This window comes from Megascapheus bottae, chromosome 22 (genome assembly GCF_031878675.1).
Source record: "Megascapheus bottae isolate mThoBot1 chromosome 22, mThoBot2.hap1, whole genome shotgun sequence".
Classification (NCBI taxonomy): domain Eukaryota; kingdom Metazoa; phylum Chordata; class Mammalia; order Rodentia; family Geomyidae; genus Megascapheus; species Megascapheus bottae.
The window spans coordinates 2,109,101-2,127,794 of NC_143530.1; the positions used below are offsets into that span (position 1 = coordinate 2,109,101).

At 47.4% G+C, this 18,694-nt stretch overlaps 1 protein-coding gene across 1 annotated transcript in view; it reads right to left on the reverse strand.

Annotated features, from left to right (window-relative positions):
• The window catches only part of Mlip (muscular LMNA interacting protein), a gene marked incomplete at its 5' end in the record, with an annotated part of 133,809 nt that extends 116,394 nt beyond the window's left edge, over positions 1-17,415 (reverse strand). Inside the window, one exon of the mRNA XM_090356510.1 lies at positions 17,314-17,415. Within this exon, the coding sequence (XP_090212636.1) occupies positions 17,314-17,415 (102 nt within the window). The remainder of the gene's footprint in view (positions 1-17,313) is intronic.
• Between the last annotated feature and the right edge of the window lie 1,279 nt (positions 17,416-18,694).

The following is an 18,694-nucleotide window of genomic DNA, read 5'->3' on the forward strand; positions in this document are numbered from 1 at the left end:
CCCAGTGCCAAAGGGAATGGGAGGAGAAGGAGGGAGCAGAGGAGGAGAGAAGGAAGAGGGGGAGAGCGGGAGCAGAGGAGGGAGAGAGAAGGAGGAGAGGAGGGAACAGAGAAGAGAGAGAGGAGGAAAGGAGGGAGCAGAGGAGGGAGAGAGAAGGAGGAGAGGAGGGAGCAGAGAAGAGAGAGAGGAGGAAAGGAGGGAGCAGAGGAGAGAGAGAGGAGGAGGAGAGGAGGGAGAGAGGAGGAGGAGAGGAGGGAGCAGAGGAGGGAGAGAGGAGGAGGAGAGGGCCCTGGCCCTGTGGGCCCACCCTGCTTTTTGTTGAGCATATTGTAAGCCACATGCATTTCTTTTCTTCATACAGCTCTCAGCCTTGAATATTTTGTTCTAAGAATTCCATGGGACTAGAACTAATGCATCAGAATGCCCTGTGCTTCCCGTTCTCTTCACGCTTATCCACTCCTCACGCTGTTGCCTGGACAAATGTGACTCTTCTGAAGGTACTTTCGGCTGTGACTTGCACGAGTGCTTCACATCCTCCCTCCTCTGTAATGCTCAGGCAGGCTCTGCCTGCCTCAGAAGCGGAGGGCTCCCGGGGCCATCGCCCGGCGGGCCCGTGGGTGCCCCAGGCTCCTGGTAAATTAAACACAGACGTGGGTGGAGAGAACACATTTGGCACAAGTCACGGTGCTGTGGGTAGAGCAACTTCCACTAGAGAAAGTTGAGGGTGGGCATGAATGAAAATATTTAGAACAAACCCAAAATTCAAGAAGAGAAATCACTTATGTGGAAGCAGACAGTAAGATTTCTCAACTCGCGCCTTCCCTCCTTGCCTTCCTCCCTCCCTTCCTTCCTTTCTTCCTTCCTTCCTCCCTACGCCATCTCACAGAGTGGCCTTGAACTCGATCGACCCTCTCACTTTAGCCTCCTCAACAGCTAGGACTGCAGGCATACACCACTCAGTCTGGCTGCCCATACTCTCTTCAACTTCACTTTTAAGTATTTTTTTAAAAAAACTCAATAGATATCCATGTATATCATTGTTCATATGAATAAAGATTGGAGAGGAATCAAATAGGAAACTGCTGAGGAGAAGGGGAAAAAGAAAGACTAAATAACTTTGTAATACATTCGCACATAAATGAAAATATTACGAATCTGAACGCTATTGAGGAGGGAAGTGGGGAGCTCCGGGAAGGAGAAACAGACAGTAAGGATGTGACATGAGGGCTTATAGGAGAGAACTGGGCTAACAGGGAGGAGAACGAGGCAGACACAATTAAAATAGGTTATTCGCATTATGAAAACAACAATAAACTCGAGTGAAATTGTTCTGAGAATGCGAACCGAAGAGAGTGTAACAGAGAAGGTGAGGTTGATTGGAACACATTGGAAATGCATGGAACTGTGAAATCACATACCCCCCATCATTAATTTAAAAAGTCAACAGATTGGGTCATTTTAGGGCAGAGTTATCTGCACCATTGTTTATTCCCCGCTCTGGCTGTTTAGGTCAGTCAGTAGACCAGCACCCTGTCATTCCATCCAAGCAGCTACTACCCATTTGCTCATTTGAAGCCCAATTCATAGTTAGCGCCATGCTGAATGGAAGGTTTCTCTTTCAGTCCTGACATCTCAGCTGTACAATTGTGCACATCTCACCATCTCAAGGGAGCCCGGTGTCTTTCATTCGGAAAGACAGGCAAGCTTGGAGACCAGGGTTGGCCATTAAAACACTTCAATAACATCCACCCATTTTAAATCCAACACATTTATTCCCCTTGAGTTATTTTACTTGTGTTTGTTTGTTTTTAAATGGCAGCTCCCAGCATGATTTTCAGAAGAAAACGATTTAAAGTTCATAAAATGTCACCACCCAGTTCCACTCTCTCTAGCAAATTATCCAGGAAACCAAGAGGAAAATCAAATTTAAACACTTTACATAATGCAATCTAAAAAGTCACTGGAAATACCAATATCCAAAGATTTTCTGCAGCTCTAGCTGCACTTTAATGAGTGGAACTTTTGCTGACCTCATAAATATAAAAGAGCTTCCACATCAGCTTGAGCATCCAGGACCAGGACTGTGTCTCCATTCTGGCTTCTCCTTTCTCCCTTTAATAGACATTTCCACCCCACAAAGAATAAAACCCTGATATTCAAACCATGAGATAGGATTATGTTGTTGTTGAGAGCCATACAGCAAGGCCTCTTTTCTCATGTTTACATCCGTTTCCATCTTGGAAGGATTTAATACCCTACAAATACTCTTTAAAGGCCACACGGTCATACTAAGTCATGGTGTCAATCCAGGAAGACTGCAGAAGAGTCCAGATACACCCTAGACAGCCATTGGCCACAGGTGTATGACATGGACCTGGCTTCCGAGGACCCGAGAGACGCAGCGTGTGTTCTCAGCAGCCCTCCAGCCCTCCACAGAGCAAACACGGCGTGATCAAGCCGAGGACATGGAGAATGATTTTGCAATCCCTGACAAAGCCCAGCTTCCAGAGTGCACCAAGGACAAGAGCAACAAGCATGACAAACGCGCCTCCCTCGCCCCCCTCCCACTCAGAGGGAGGGGCTGAAGGGCCCTGGCCTTGGCCTGGTCTGTAAGGTGCATTTTGCCCCAGTCCCCAAAGCACCAGCAACTAAACTCTAACATCCACCTTGGAGTCGCTGTGGAGTCGCTGAGAACACACATGGCAGAGTCCAGTTCTGGACTTCCAGAGCTACGGTGTGAGACAGAAAGTGGGATTCCACTAGCTTGAGTGATGTATGCTGTCCACGTACAGTAGCAGTTTAGACAGACCACTCTGCAATACGCGCCGATAAAGCTTGATAGCTTCCCACTAAAGCCTTGGCGGCTGACTAGAATAAGCTCCCGAGCGCTTCCCACAAGCCCCTGGGCAGCCATAGGCCTGTAGTCGTCATATTATGACAGACAGGGCTCTGGTGTTCACAGAAGGCAAAGGACTTGCCCTTAATTCCATCTCTCGAAAGTGGCAGAGGCCAGGAGATCACATGGCCTGACCCTCCAGGACGCCTGAGTCTTCCCAAGGTAATTCCCTCGTCTTCAAGCACAGAGGGCCAAGCCAGCTGGGACTATTTTACATTAACAAGCTATTTCTTTTTTAAAAAAATCTTTACTCCATACTTTTTCTATATTGTCCAAATTTAAAGAGTCACCAGAAAATGGCTCTCCTGTTATATGCAGATATGTGCTTTTAAAGATATTAGTTAATAAGTATGCTGGTACAAAGAGTTGTTACTCCTGTGTGTGTGTGTGTGTGTGTGTTTAAAATAACAAATCCAAAGATCTTTCAGATTTGACTCTTTCTGCCAATAAATTATATAATCTAGGCATGAGGTTATCCAAGTCAGAGCTTCCAGGAACACAAGTTCTATTCTCCTAAGAATTTCTAGAATTACATAAAGTGAAACCAGGAGAAACTTCATTTGATCTGCTTCAGTATTTTCCTTTTGTGTGTGTGTGAGGAAGTTGAAATGCAAGGAGGCTGAGGTTAAACCATTTGACTTAGCCTTAAATCGGGGCCCTGGCCTGTTTTGTTCTGATATCATACGGCCCCACTCACTGACTGCACAGGAAGGCCAGGATGAGAACAACGGCCCCTGCAAGCCCTGGGAAAGGAGCGTGATTTATACCTTTCAATAAAACATTTCCCCACCTCCGGACCAAATAATACGATGTTCTGTCCATGGAGAAGTCGGTGGCGCCACAGCCATTCACCACAGCCATTGTCTTCCTCTCCCTGGATTCTCATTTGACAAGCAAAATGAGGCACCATGCAGGAAGGCACTGAGTTTCTCTGCTCTCCTTACCTCTCAAGGCTGGCTACTCCACTGACCTAGGGAGGGACCCTGCATGGTGCCATTTCACAATCATCCTCAAGTACCCGAGTCCTGAGCCCCAGCAGCCCGTGTGCAGCGTCCACATACACGGGCTGGCACCTCATAGAAATGGGCTGCGCCCAGCTCTCCCCCCACCCTCCTTCTGCCCCTGCAAGTGCAATAGTGGGCTGTGTAACTCGGAAGAGGGCCCTCAACAGAGCCCCGTCCTGCTGAAATCCAGATCCTGCCGCCAGCCTCCCTGCTGTGGGAAGTGGGTTTCCATCACTTACAGACACACAGCTGCCCAAACGAAGCAAGACATAATGAACACAAAGCTAAGCCAAGCTTTGGCTCTTAAAGCGAAGGCCAGCAAGCGGCCCTGCCGTCCTGTCGCGGCTCCTCGTCCTCTTGGCTGGGCAGCGCTGAGCGCCATTCATCCGTCAGGACGTCCTTTCAACATTTAGAGCCCAGGAACTGGCAGTGTCCCCTGAGGCCCCCTGGTCCCTTCCGGGGTGCGCTGAGTCGAGGCGCCAAGCGAGATCTGTGCCCATCCTGGGTAGGGCTGGAACTCGGGGCCTGACTGCTAAGCTTTTGTGCACCAGGCTAGATCTCTCCCACTTGAACTACTTCTGGCTTTCTGGTGGTTAATTGAAGATAAGAGTCTCCGACTTTCCTTCCTAGGTTGGCATTTCACACAGAAACACACACACAAATGTTCGCAGAAGCTTGCTTTACACCAGGGAAAGACTGGAAAGAGCATGCATGTCGTCAACAGGTGAACCCTGAAGCAGACTGTCACGTATCCATCCTCTGGAATATTACTCGGCAGTAAACAGGGACCAGGAGACACCCACACAACTGTGCTGCCTCGAAGAAAGTGTGCTTACTGGCAAAGAGCCAATCTCAAAAGCGTCTGAACTGTTAATTCTGCTTCCCATTGGTGATAATACATGGTTACGCTTTTGGATGACCGTGTCGATGTGTGTAGGGAGAGAAGAGATTAGTCACAGGGCATTAGCAAGCGCGAGGGCCTGGTTTCGAACTCCAATACTGCCACGGTCAGAAAAAGAAACTTCCAAATCGTCCTTTGAGTGACTGACCAGACACCCAAACAGATTATTTAAAATTAGGTGAAGCGAAAATAGGTTATGAATCTACTACATTCCTAGATTTGCCACTCAGATTAGCTAGTAGTTGGCCGGTAGACGGAGTCTCCCAAAGCTGTCATGTTTCAACAAGAGGCCTCACGAGATGCCTCTCGATTTAAATGGGTCCCGGTGAAGTTTCAACAGATTAGCTAGTGGCATTTCTTTATTTACAGAAGAAATTAACAGATAGGAAGTGAAGTTAGGAGATGGTTAAAGTATTATCATCTGGAATCTTAGAGGAATGATATCCCTGACCCAGGACGGGAGTCCCCGAGGTGGAGACGAGGGGGAGCACCTCCCAGAGCCCAGGGAGAACCAGGCCGGGCCCTCCAGTCCTGGAGCATGCCTCGTGCTCCCTGCCACCAGCGGCCCCACCCTTCCTCCTCGTGTCCTCAGCTACCAGTTGGCGCAGTCCTGATGGAGAATTTCCAGGGACTTGAAAATAGCTAATGGGGAAAACACCAGATTACAAGGCCCACAGGCCTTCAGTCCGGAGAGTGGGCCTCGGGACCCGACACACCAAAGGCTGCACGCTTTAAACCCCACCCGGAAGCTTTACTAGATGAAGAAAGAAAAACTAAGGAAAAAGAAAGGAAACCATTGGAAGTGTTGGTTTCCTAGAAAATATTTTACGCACAAGGAAGAAAACTGCCAGCTGAAGTTAAGAGGCTGTGGGTGCTGCGGAGGGCACTGCCCATTTCCTGTCGTGTCTGAGGCACTCTGACCCATCCTCGGCATCAGAGAAAGAATTGTTTTAATGACACTTCTTTGAATCACCTGGTTCTATTAGCTGGGTACCTCTCTTCTTTAGAACATTCTACACACATGTTCACACACACACACTCACACACACACACACACAGCTACACATGCATATCCACGTGCCTGCACACACACTACCACATTCACACACGTTCACACACAGAGACCACATCCCTCTCCAGGCTCTCCTCCTTCTCACATCCTTCTCCTCTCACAAGCATCCCACCTTGACAGGCCTAGCAACCTTTTGGTTTTATTATTATTAATCCAGTCTTCATAATTTGCACTCCCATCATTTATCCATTTATTCTTACATGACACTTGCATTCGTGTAGCTGTTTACACTATAATCACTCTCCACGGGAACTAGGCCATAGCACCTTCTACAACGAGCAGCAGCTATTTTCAGCATTCTTATTTTTGAAACTTTCTTGGACAGAGACAAAATTGAAATGTAGTAAGGTTTTGGTGACAGCAGCACACGTGTTCTCCGGGTCTAAGAGTCAGAGCTGGCATGGAGCTCTGTCGGGAGAGAAGAACCCCAGTCAAGAGAGCAGTGGGGAGTTCCCAGGCAGAGAGCCGAGCACAACTGGAAGAGCAACGTAGAGCTAGAAAGAGACAGTGCTTCCCAGATCCCCTCCCACTCCGAGCTAGCACAGCCCACTCATTCGTGCTGACCTCCCCTCCACTGGCCTGCCACGGCGGCAAGAGGCCCCGGAGAAATGGTAAGAGGCTTGAGGAAGCCCTCCTAAGGCTCGTCTACCTTCTTCTCACATAAAAGGTACCAAGTTCTTATTGAAAACCACGAGATCAGCTCTGGATTGCTAGTCATCAAGGCCTAGTTCTGCAAACAAGCTGAGATCCAGGTGACATCTCCTCCGGGGGATACAGGAAAGGACTCGTCCACTCACCCAGAAGAAATTCCATACAAGCATCCCCGAGAAACATTTGAGTTGTAAACAATGGCAAAAAGACCAAGGACTAAAACACAAACATCCTCTAATCTTTCTTTTTCTTTCAAAATCATCTTGTTTTCATGAAGGTCATGTAGCAAAATCAAGTCAATGAGTCTCTGCTGTAATGTGACAAGTCTATTTGTCATTCGCTCCCCCACAGAATGACTAGATATGTAATTTTAATTCCCACAAGGACCCAGAAATCCTCCTGTGCACAGAGCTGTAAGCGTTTCTGTGAGACTCCACTGCCCTGACAGCCTCCGCCACCCCTGGTCCTTCTGCCTTCCTCCTCACCCATCTACATCAAAAAGATCCCTTCAAAAGCGCTGAGCCTCAGACTCACGTTATCAGCAGACTTTTAATTAGCAGCAGTTTTCAAAAGGCTGGATGGCTTCAAGACTTGAGCAGCAAAATAGAACTCCGGGCCCTTTTCCATTTCAGTTCTCAACTCTCAGCTCCCCTCCTGAGGTTCTAATAGTCACAGCCCTCATTTTTTTTCTTTTTAAGGAAGACAGAAAATGAAAATGGGGCTAAAATTAAAGCAGCAAAGGGATAAAGCTATCTGTGCCATGCACTTTGCAGACACAAGGTAAGCAGTGGAGCAGGGAACGAATAAAAGCTAAAGGAGCCATTTTAGAAATATCATATGAAACAAACTACTTTTTCCTAATATTTTATTCCTGATGAAATCACAGCACCCATTTTATGTTATGTAATGTTATGAGAAAATTAAATCTTTTTTATATTTCTAAGATCAAGGCACTTACGTGCTACTTTATCCAGCTACTTCACAATCTTCTCCCATGGTGCAAATCCTGAATTTTTGTAGTTTCTTAGTAAAAACAGGGGGGGGGGGAATCAGTTTGATCCCTGGGTACTGAGCTGGGAACTTTGTGTACTAGAGGAAGCTTTGGTCTCACAAGAGCTTCTCTTCTCCCTTTAGCTGGTGATGACATCAAATCTAAACTATTTCAAGATTCCTGGTTTGGCCCAGGAAGGACTTCAGAGCCCGCAGGCGGAAGATCTGGCAAATATCATGTAACCCTTTTATTAACTACAATAAAAAATTTTTTTTAAAAAAGAAAATGCCAGGAGCACAGCATTCCTGCAGCCCCAGCCCCGCCTCGAGCTTTGTAGATAAGGAAAGCAAGCCAAGGTTAAGTGGTTTGCTAAAGGCTACGCAAACACAATCTGTTCTAACACAGGTCCCTCCCAGCCTGGGCCAACAAAAATCTCAGTGTGCTCCTAGCTTTCTGGAAGTTCCTCACCATCCCCACACGTCCTCCGCCCAAGGACACAGGCAGCGTCTCCATCTGGACCCCAGTCGATGGTCAGACGCACACCCAGAACACTGGTCGGTGCTCCTCCACCCCCAGCCATCACGCCAGCCGGCCAGCCGCGGGCTCCAGGGGAGGAAGTCCCCGCTGGTCCCCAGGACCCACCACCATCCCCACGGGACACTCTCCACTCTGTTTTCTTATTTAGTGCTTCAAGAACTCGAAAGTTTGCCAGGGGCCCTACAGAGAAGACTCAAAAGAGGAAGAAGACGGCATCACTTCTCACGACAAAAACAAGTCACAGGAACTATTCACTTGGTCTTCCACATCACACGGGCTCATCTGACTCGGAACCACTGTTTCTTTCTTCCCCTTCAGGCACACCCCCTAAATCAGCAACGCCCTCACAGTCCCTAGCGTGGACTCCCAGACATAAATAATAAACTAAGGAGGAGGATAAACTAATGAGTAAAAATAAATAAAAATTATCAGTATCATGGCTAACCATCCACAAGTGACACTGAGTTAAGAAATGTCAAGAATCTGGTTCTGAAATCTTTCCACTGGCTTTCCAGTTGAGGGGACTTATTGAGAAACTTTCCATGCAGTTCTGTGGACTGATGCCCATCTGTTTCTTGGAAATAATTACTTCCAAAGAGGATTTTGGAATACCAATTTATTACTGAGCTCTGCCATTCTCCAGAGAAAGGTGGATAACAAATTTAAAGTATACTGATGATAAATGGGCCATATAGGGAATGTACAAGAAGGAAGGCTGAGAGTACAGCAGGCAACAAAGCATGAGAGCAAGAGAGAGGGAGGGAGAGAGAGAGGGAAACAGAGAGGGTGAGAGAGAGAGAGAGAGAGAGAGAGAGAGAGAGAGAGAGAGAGAGAGAGAGAGAGAGAGAGAGAGAGAGAGAGAGCGAGCAAAAAGGAAAGAGACCTGCCACATTATCCAGGATGCTGAATGCCCAGCATTTCGCATGGTGGCACCAAAAGCAAATCAATCAATAAAATAAGAAATAAAGCAAAGAAAAAGCCATCATCCAGGGGCTTAGAGAAGCTGATGTTTGAAGTGAGAGTGGCAGGTGTGAGGAGAGGATGGGCCTGTGCCCTCGCTTGTTTCAGAGACCGGCTCTCAAGCGCCCTCCCTCCCTGCCGACAGGTTGGCGGCTCTCATGGCTCCTGACCTGTGCCATACTCTTTCTTCAATCTTCTGGAAGTTAATCAGAGACTAGCCTTAGGCACAGCTAGAGTAATGTTCATGAGTTTTATGACAGCTGCTTCCCCTAAGGAGACATTTTTTAACTCACTTCTGGATTTATAGCTATTTTCAAGGGAGAGCTGTGCAGGCAGAATGTCTGACCTTCCAGAAAGTGAACCGCTAATGCATCAAATCACGTCCAATCCTAAGAGGTCGTTTTCACTGTGTATGCTTGCCCTGCATCCCCTGGGTTGATTTGCCAAGCTTCCTACAGCAGAGGGTTAGGAAACTCAGGTCATGTCCACATTCGTTCAGGGCGTCTGTTGATGTGCAAATCTATTTACTCCACGTCTGATTCCACAAATTTATAATCACCAAACCTTTACATACACGACATCCAAGTTTTTCTTTTACTTTGAAATGCTTTCCAGTATCTTCTTTATATATTTGTTTCTGCCAGTCCTGGGCTTGAGCTCAGGGCCTGACCACTATCCTTGGATTTCTCAAGGCTAGAGCTCTACCACTTGAGCCTCAGCACCACTTCTGTTTTTTTCTATGTATGTGGTACTGAGGAATCAAACTTGGATCTTCATGCATGCTAGGCAAGCATTCTATCACTCCGCCAAACTCCTGGCCTTCTTTATATATTTATATGTGCAATTTGAGCATGCACACTCCCTGCCTCTCTCTTTCACACACACACACACACACACACACACACACACACACACACACACACACACACACACTCTTCAATCTTGCTCTTTTTAAGTCAGGCCAAAATAATCTGAAAACAGGCTCAAATTAGAAAATCCACATTGATTATGTAACTTTTAAGCTTCACAAAAGTCTTCAAATTAAGAATTATTGTTCTTGTCTTACAAACAAGTTGAGTGAGATTCAACGCAATTCCAGGGCGTTCTGTTCAGAAGTTAAGGAGCAAAAGTTTCCCCTTAGTCCTCTCTAAGTCACAATCACTGCTTAATTCTATCTACCTTGACCTTCCAATCCAGTCAAAAAGCAGAACTGCCTGTAACCACTGCACATTTGCCCAGGCAAAAGCCTACCTCTATTTAAAATGATGATCTCGATAGCCAAGAGAGAAAATATAAGACCATGATATTTCTATATTTCAGTCCAGTCTGGTTCTCTTCCATTTCCCAAGTTTTAAGATCATCACTTGGCTGTGAAGATCAATTTCGGGCAGGAATATGAATGCTGCTCTGAAGGAGTGGAAACATTCTAGTCAACACTCCTTTATCTGTTACTTTCTAAAATGGCGATTACAATTTGTCATGCCATTTCCTAATGTGAACTCTATAACCCTAAGTATATTTATCAATATAATCAAACACTTATACCCATTAGAGTAAAAAGCCATGGGTGACACATTCTACTCGAGGGTAGCCTGAATCATGTTGCAGTAAATGCAAGCAGCTGCTTCATGTATTACCAGTTAATTGCTTCGCATCAAGGTAAAATCATTTATACAACCTACACAGCAAAAACAAGCCAAGGGACTTCAGAAATTTCTGAAGAGCAAGCTATATGCTTACAACACAAGCTCACTGGTACTCTAAATCATTCGAAATCCTCTAATGCTTAGATATTTCCCATATCAGATACTCCTGTTAATCCTCACAAGAAATCGGGCTTGGAATGCTTGCTAAGAGCTTTTGATCAATAAATAAAACAATCTTCCAATGCTGAATCACAGAAGAGTACAAAGTTGAAGGATTTCAGTTTTCAAAATGAAGGTCAGGCACACTCTAACTAGAATCACGCTGGCCCACTTTCTGGTAAATGGAATTCTACACAGAGCGCTGTGGCGTTGTTTTCGGGATAAGCATGGAAGTCATGCTTTTTCAGGTCATTGACGAGCGAGGCATACCTGCTTCCCGGTCTCACCACCCGCTCTTCCGCCCTGACCACCACATTTCAAATCTGTGCACGCTCCATCTTACCGGCTGTTTCTCCTCTACATCCTCGTCCAATAAGCTTTCCTTTACATTCTTTTTAAATTCCATGTTGAGGGAGAGAGAGAAAGTCAGCGAAAGAGAGAGGGAAAGAGAGAGAGCGCCAGGGAGAGAAACAGAGGTCCAGATTCAGTCTAGAAAATGACTCGACGTGCTTACATGTGAGATGTTGCTGCCCATTCCAGGTTGTGAGAGCTCGGCTGCTATCACAACCCTGGCGATAATTTCTGGTTAGCTAGTGTTTCCAATTATAGATGCCCAAACCCCACAAGCACAGCACGGAGGGAGTCAAGCAGCTGGCCGGAGAGAATGATAAATGTCACTCAACACAAACGCAAACTCTCCAATAGGAGAAATATCCAACACGTCGTTTTCCCGGAACCTGGAAAGATGCTCACAACAAAAGTCCCCAACCAGAGAATTCAGTACTTGATGTAAAAGCAGAGTTAAACATATTTTAGAATAGAGAGGTAACAGTCCAGTTGAAAGGATGACTGCAACAGTGAGGGGTAAACACGGACAAACCAGGTTAGTTCTCTTAAATTCCAAGGATGCCAGCACCTGGGCAGTGGAGACACACGTCTTTTTTTTTTTTTTTTTTTTGGAAAAAGGCACTGAAACAGAAGAAACAAAGGGATAATTAATTTGAACTATAAAGGGGCCCAATGAAATATTAAAAGGTTGCCGTCTATTTCATTCTGAAAAAAAAACCTGGCAAATGGTGTTTAGAAATACCAGAAACCTATTTTGTTCCTTGATACCCTCGCTTCCCCTCCGGGGACAAAGTTAGAGGACATAAGCTATGAGATCTGGATTTCTTTGGGAAATGTTACAGCCCTTCAAGAAAACCAATTGCACAGCTTGGTGGTGACACATTCTTCCTGTACGTTGTGCAAAACAGCCAGGTGCATGATGGGAGGGAAGGCAGATGGCTGTGGAGCAGCAGAGGTGCCGACTGTCCCCTCAAGTGTCTCCTCCATTTTCCCTCCGCCTCCTAAGAAGACTTTCTAGACAATGGACTGCAAGGCTCTGGCCTTGACAGACAGCAGCAGATTCTCCGCGGCAAGCTCGGGGCTCTCGGGTTCACATGGCAGGAGGGCTGGGTTTGGAAGTGAAGTCATTGATAGGAAAGGAATGCCTCCTGCTTCGGGGTGCTGAATTCAAACCCACTATTACCTTCCTCCTTGGGCTCAACCCTGAGCTGCAGAGGACACCACAGAGGAAAGCTGCCGTCCCCAGTCCTCCCCATGGAGGATCGGGGCTGAGTCCACTGGTGAAAAGGCATGGAATGGGCCATCCAGTCACACGGCTACACATGCCAGCTGAGTGCCTGAAGTGACAGCCCGGCCTGGCGTGGGGGATAAGAGGAGCCCACGGTGCCACGCTGTGTAGGAGAGCAGACAGGATCACAGGGAGGAGGTAGAAGTGCTGGGGGCTGAGTTCCAGCACAGAAGGGGTTACCCTGCCAATGGGAAAAGGCGTTTTTACAAAGTGGGGTACAGAGGGATCACAATGGCACAAGACAGGAAACGAGTGCATCTCCTTTCGTATGTGCAGTGTTTTCTGTTCCTTCCCTCCCTCCCAGTCCCCGCCTCCCACCTCCACCCACCAGGCGTAGAGTTCACTCTCCTCTGAGTCCAGTGAGCTCCACTGCGAGCACTTTTTCACCCTTTCTCCTTCGAGTTCCATGCCCTCTCCCCAAAGATATACATGTGACTACACCATACATAAAGAAGAAGAATCATCAAAAATAAATCAATGAGGGGCCGGGAGTTTGGCCTAATGGCAGAGTGCTTGCCTAGCATGCATGAAGACCCAGGTTCGATTCCTCGGTACCACATACATAGAAAAAAAAGCCGGAAGTGGTGCTGAGGCTCAAGTGGTAGAGCTTTAGCCTTGAGAAAGTCCAAGGACAGTGCTCAGGCCCTGAGCTCAAGCCCAGGACTGGCAAAAAAAATAAATAAATGAGTAAATGAAAAATAAATAAATAATCAGGCATTAATGGCTCACACCTGTAATCCCAGATCCTCAGGAAGGAGGCTGAGCTCTGAGAATCCCAGTTCAAAGCCAGCCCAGAAAGTTAAGTCTGTGAGACTCTTATCTTCACTTAACCATCAGAAAACCATAAGTGGAGCTGTGGCTCAAATCAGTAGAGCATTGAGCAAAGAAGAGATCAGAGACAGTGCCCAGACCTAGAGTACAAACTCCACAACAGGAGAGGGGGGGGGGCCTACATAGAAAGAGATATTATATATATAATTTTATATAAATACAAAGAGGCATGGAGGAATTGCATCTTTGTAATTCTCCCCCAAGAGTATCCTCTTTAGGTTTCACTGTGTGTGAGTATCAAGAATCAGGTTGACTTTTAAAGAACAACAAATGAATAAAGTTAAAGATGCTATCCTAGATCATACATACTGCCCAAAACACTGAACTTACTCCAACAAGTATTAAAGAATAAATGAACTGACTTGGGAAGAATATTTATTCATTTGGAAATTCTGCCACTTTCTACTTGGGTCACTGAGCAAATTACTGAATTGTAAGTTTACATTTCCTTTCCTGTCAGTGGAAGGATGCCAGGCTCCAGAGTTATTACAGAAATGAATCGTGCACAAAGAAGTTAACACAAGCTGTCTGTCTGAATGCATTAAATACACTGTCAGTAAAACTGTATGTCGTTACTTCCCTGGGTGACATGACATTTATGCACATGAAACAAGATTTTCTTCATGGTCTTGAGCCTCACAGCACAGTGGCTGCCCTATCTTTTTAGCTACTGGAAAGGCTGAAATCACAAGATGGAGCTCAAGGCCAACGGGAGCAAAAGTTCCAGAGATCTCACCTCACAGAAACAAAAAGAAAAAAGAAAACTGGTTGTGGTGGTTCATGTCTGTCATACCCAGTTATGGTAGGAAGCACAAACAGGAGAACCACCATCCAGCTGTCTGGGTTTCTACCACGCATGAGCTTAGCAGATACCGCACTCCAAGATGCATCAGTCGTACCATGGAGGGAAGAGAAAGTGGTGGTATGTGCAAAATAAATAATGTTTTATGGGTTTATTGCTCATTTGTGGGAGAATTGTTTGAGCACGTGTTTATCATCATGGCGACCAGGGGACATGAATACAGCCGTGAGGTGACGCCAGCATGCATCACAAAGTCAGTGCTTCACACGTCTGCAGAACATGGACAGGATGTGGAAGAAGGAAAAGCTGAGAGTCCAGCCAGGTCTGGCCACTGTAGACGACAACACAGAAGATCTCAAAGTGTCAGGCCCCAGACTTCCACCTGACCAGCAGCCCGTGCGTGGACAAAGGGAGGATACGTCCACACGAACACGTTGACACAGCGTTCAGAACACACTGTTCATCATAAGAAGTGGACATGCGTGTGTGTGTGTGTGTGTGTGTGTGTGTGTGTGTGTGTGTGTGTGTGCGTGTGTGTGTGTGTGTGTGTGTGTGTGTAAATGAGGGAATGGTAGAGTAAGCAGAGCAAATTATTCATGGAATACTGTTCAGTATTTCCAGAAAGAGGTGAAATATCGGGACATGCAATAACATCGATAAACCTTGAGAAATACCAGAAGTCCCACACTGTAGGACTCTCTTGAAACAATGTTCCCAATGGGTAAATCGTGGAAGCAAAGAAAAGCTATGCCTTCCAGGGGCTGGGGCGCGAGCTTCAGAGAGACGGCTCAGGGGTACAGGGTCCCTTGTGGGCATAAGTGTGACAACACACACCTGTGGCCATGCCCACATGCATGGGTTGCATGCATTCCGGGATGGCGGGCTGTACCTCGACACTGCTGCTGCAGGACACGGCCACAGCTCCCTTCTGGGCTGGAAAGTTCTTTCCCAGGAACATAAATTCACACAATGGGTGGCTCCACACAGGAAATTAAAACGCCTGCCACAACCGGCGAGCAAGAACTCCACTCAACAGTGAAATGGCCCCACAGGAGTGGGTTCACGTCCAGACACAGCGCGCACTCCTTTCCACCTCCCCCTGCGTTCTGCAAACAAACAATAAATCACGCAGGTGGTGGTGTGGGCTCTAGGCAATCACACGCGTTAATTCACCCACGAGGCCTTTCCTGGTGGTGATGGCCCCACCTGCCGTTCAGAGGACACCCCTGCGCTTGCGCTGACACCTCCACATGGCGGGCCACTCACAAGGAAGGATGAACAAGTGCAGTGTTGTTGGAAAGAACCACCGTTCGCACATCACAGAGGAGGAAACTCTCCACCTGTGTGCTGAGGAGACACCAACACTCGTCATTTCCACAAAGACCCAGGGCCTCCTCAGGATACTTTCATAGATTCCACCCCAGCCAGAGGAGGCATGGTCCCGAGAGCTCCCCGGAGGCCGTGATGCCGCGCTCCTGCCCAGGGCATGGATGCTGTGCTCAGCATGGCCTCCGGGACCATCCAGCGCCCCTAACCATGCCAAGATGCCGCACAGAGAACATGTCCCACTCCAACAACGCAGCAAACCGCAAAGGGGTCCCCATCCGTCACTGCCGGGAGCCCGGGCAGGAACCTGTTCCCTGAGATGGCATACAACCAGGCAAGGAAAGAGCAGAATACTGCCAACAAGAGGCCCCTGCTGGTCTAGTATTCCAACCCGCCTCTCAAGCAGCTTCAAACTGACACAGCTCCTGTCAACCCTCTGGAAGTTTCCTCCAACAACTAGCTTCTTCCTCTCTGTACATCTCAGATGAGTAAACAACAAACTTCTCCCCTCCCACCATCACCAATGGGAGAAAATCTGTGGAAAGTCTACAGCTTGTGAAAAGCCAAAGGCCACGGGCGGCCATCTGAAAGCTGAGTGTCAGCTGACACTGCCAAAAGCTCAAAGTCACACTGAATGGTAATGGCGATAGCAACCAGAAAAAAACTGTGCCTTTACAATGACCAATCTTCAGTGAAAAAGCAACCTTTCCTACTGAAATACGATCGCTCTTTCCCTCTAGCACTTCCTTCCTTATCTAAGCTCTGGGCCCTATGTTCAAATGATGAGAAAAATTTTCCATCCATGCAAAGAAACTTGTTTTCTTGGCTCTGAGGTTCAGCAATTATTGGGAGCAGAAGAAACAACAACAAAAAAAATACATTAATTAAATGAGGGCTGTCAGAGTTTTGAAAAGTATTCTTTTCTCTAAGTATGTAATGCACTTCTTATCAGAATTTATTGAAAAGTAAAATCTGAGGGTGTAAGAATATTACGGGCTCCTAGCAGCTGCATAGGAAGTAAGATCGGGTAGACCGTGGCTCGGGGCCATTTGGGCAAATCGGGAGGGGAGCTCATCTCAGCGAATAAGCTGAGGAGGAGAATCAGGGTCTAAGGCTAAGTCAGGCAGAAATGCCAAGCTCTTAGGGAAAAAAATGGCTAGAAGCAGGGCCTAAGTAGTAGAGCGCCTGCCTAGCAAGCCTGAGACCCAGATCTGAAACCCCAGTACGTCGGAAAAAAGGAAAAACACTAAATATTTTCAAAACTGGCAATTTCTACAAAGCACTGCTGGAGATGTTAATGGTTTCAGTGGAACCCATCCACACAGCCTTTTTAACACATCACTAAAAGCAGATAGGAACACAAGGGCCCAGCGTGCGCTGTTTTCAGTTCTCCCACCCCTGGCAGGTGTGACTGTCTGGTGCTTCTGGTCCATTTTCTCATGTTCCTGCACTGCCTCACAGCTGCTCCACGGGGCAGGGCTTCACCCTCGTGTTTGTTACATTTCCTGACCCATGGACGTGGGTCCTAGCAGTCAGGCCTGCCTCTCCCCACCCCTCCCTCTCCTCCTCTCCCTCCCCCACCCCACTCTCACAGAGTGCAGCCAACTTAAACTGACCACACCATGAACAAGAGCACATTCTTGACTCCTAAGGAGAAGGGGTGGAAGGCTTCCCGCATTTGCGGGGCTTCCTCATGAAAGCAGCCCCCCTCCCGCTATGGCCCAGCCCTCTACCCACGGCAGCTCAGAGGTCATGGCGGCATGGACATGACAATCACTGTACCCCCACGGGAGCAGCTCCATGCCCTCGGGACAACGCCTGGAATGCACTGTCCACTCTAGCCAGAGAGAGCGAGAGGGGAGCCAAGGCGGCCTGCACACCGATGCAGAAAGAATATTTACCTTCCCGCTGGCGTGGAAGCGGCTGCAGGACACTAGCCCGTCAGAGAAGCCATCACCACATTCCCAGGGCAGCTGACCCTGTCTGTCTCCAGAAAATACTGTTTACTCTGTAACTAATAATGGATTGTTGGGCACAAGATCAGAAGCTAAATTAAAAGGGGGGAGGGACAGAGAGAGAGAGAGAGAGAGAGAGAGAGAGAGAGAGAGAGAGAGAGAGAGAGAGAGAGAGAGAGAGAGAGAGAGACAGAGAGAGAGAGAGAGAGCGAGCCTCATCCTCCTGCGGTCACTTTATGCACGCAGCAGCTGGTAAGTCCCCCAAATGACTTTCCTACAAGAAGCCTTCACCAGTGTGGGACTCAAGAGTCAAGGGTTGAAAGGTTGTGCAGCCTCTCCAGCCATCCACTCTTTGGCGTGCTGATGAAACTCCTTCAGGCTTCCCTGAAGACGTAAGTGGCAGGGAAAGGTCACTGAAATGGAGCTTTTCCCATTCCAATTGAATGGCTTTTTTTTTAAGTTAAATAGAAAGTTCTCCTGAAATAAAATGCCAGTTTCTCCAGAGAAGAAAAGCCAGAATTATATGCCAGATGGCCCATGACAAGGCTGAACAAATTCCACAATCAAGCAGGGCCATTTCTAGCTAGCCAACCGGCAAGATGTGTCCAGAGAGGACTGCCGCCGCCCCTCCTCCACCCACCCAATCTCCTCCAGAGCTACCTTTCGCAGAAGCCAGTCCAGACCAGCCTGAAGGCACGAATCCCATAGGCAGCCTCCATGCAATTAATGTACATGCAAAAGTAGAAGAGCACATTGGATTCAACTTCACCCAGTTCAGCAGTTTGATTGATGCGTGCACGTAAATGCCACCATGACACTCCTTTGTATAATTAATTTATGCTGATAAAAACTTAACAAGCAATTAGACAGTTCTGGGCTGGGGCTGGTGGCCCCAGGCTTGGGGGACTGGACACCCAGCCCACAATCAGGCGCCGGCTCTGGGCTCTGGTACTCTCGGAGGTACCATTTAAACCAACCATGGCATAAGGGACTTGGAATCTGGAAAACAAATGATTCTCCACGTACCTGATTGTGTGTGGAGTGTGGTTCTCCCACACTGGCTTTGCCATCCACCTACCATGCCAGCCCTCCCCACATCCCATGATGTAGAAAAGGACACTTCAAAAAGAAGGGGGGGTGGAGGACGCACAACTATATATCAGCGTTTCACTACAACTCTCTACTGACTTACGTGATTTCTTCTAGCCCAGTTTTGGGTTGGAAATTTCTAACTTAATGTTCAGATCGCAAAAATGTCCACACTATATTTCTTAAGCATTGGGAAGTGAAAGGAAGCCAGCAATGCAGACTCAAGAGGGGCCCAGAT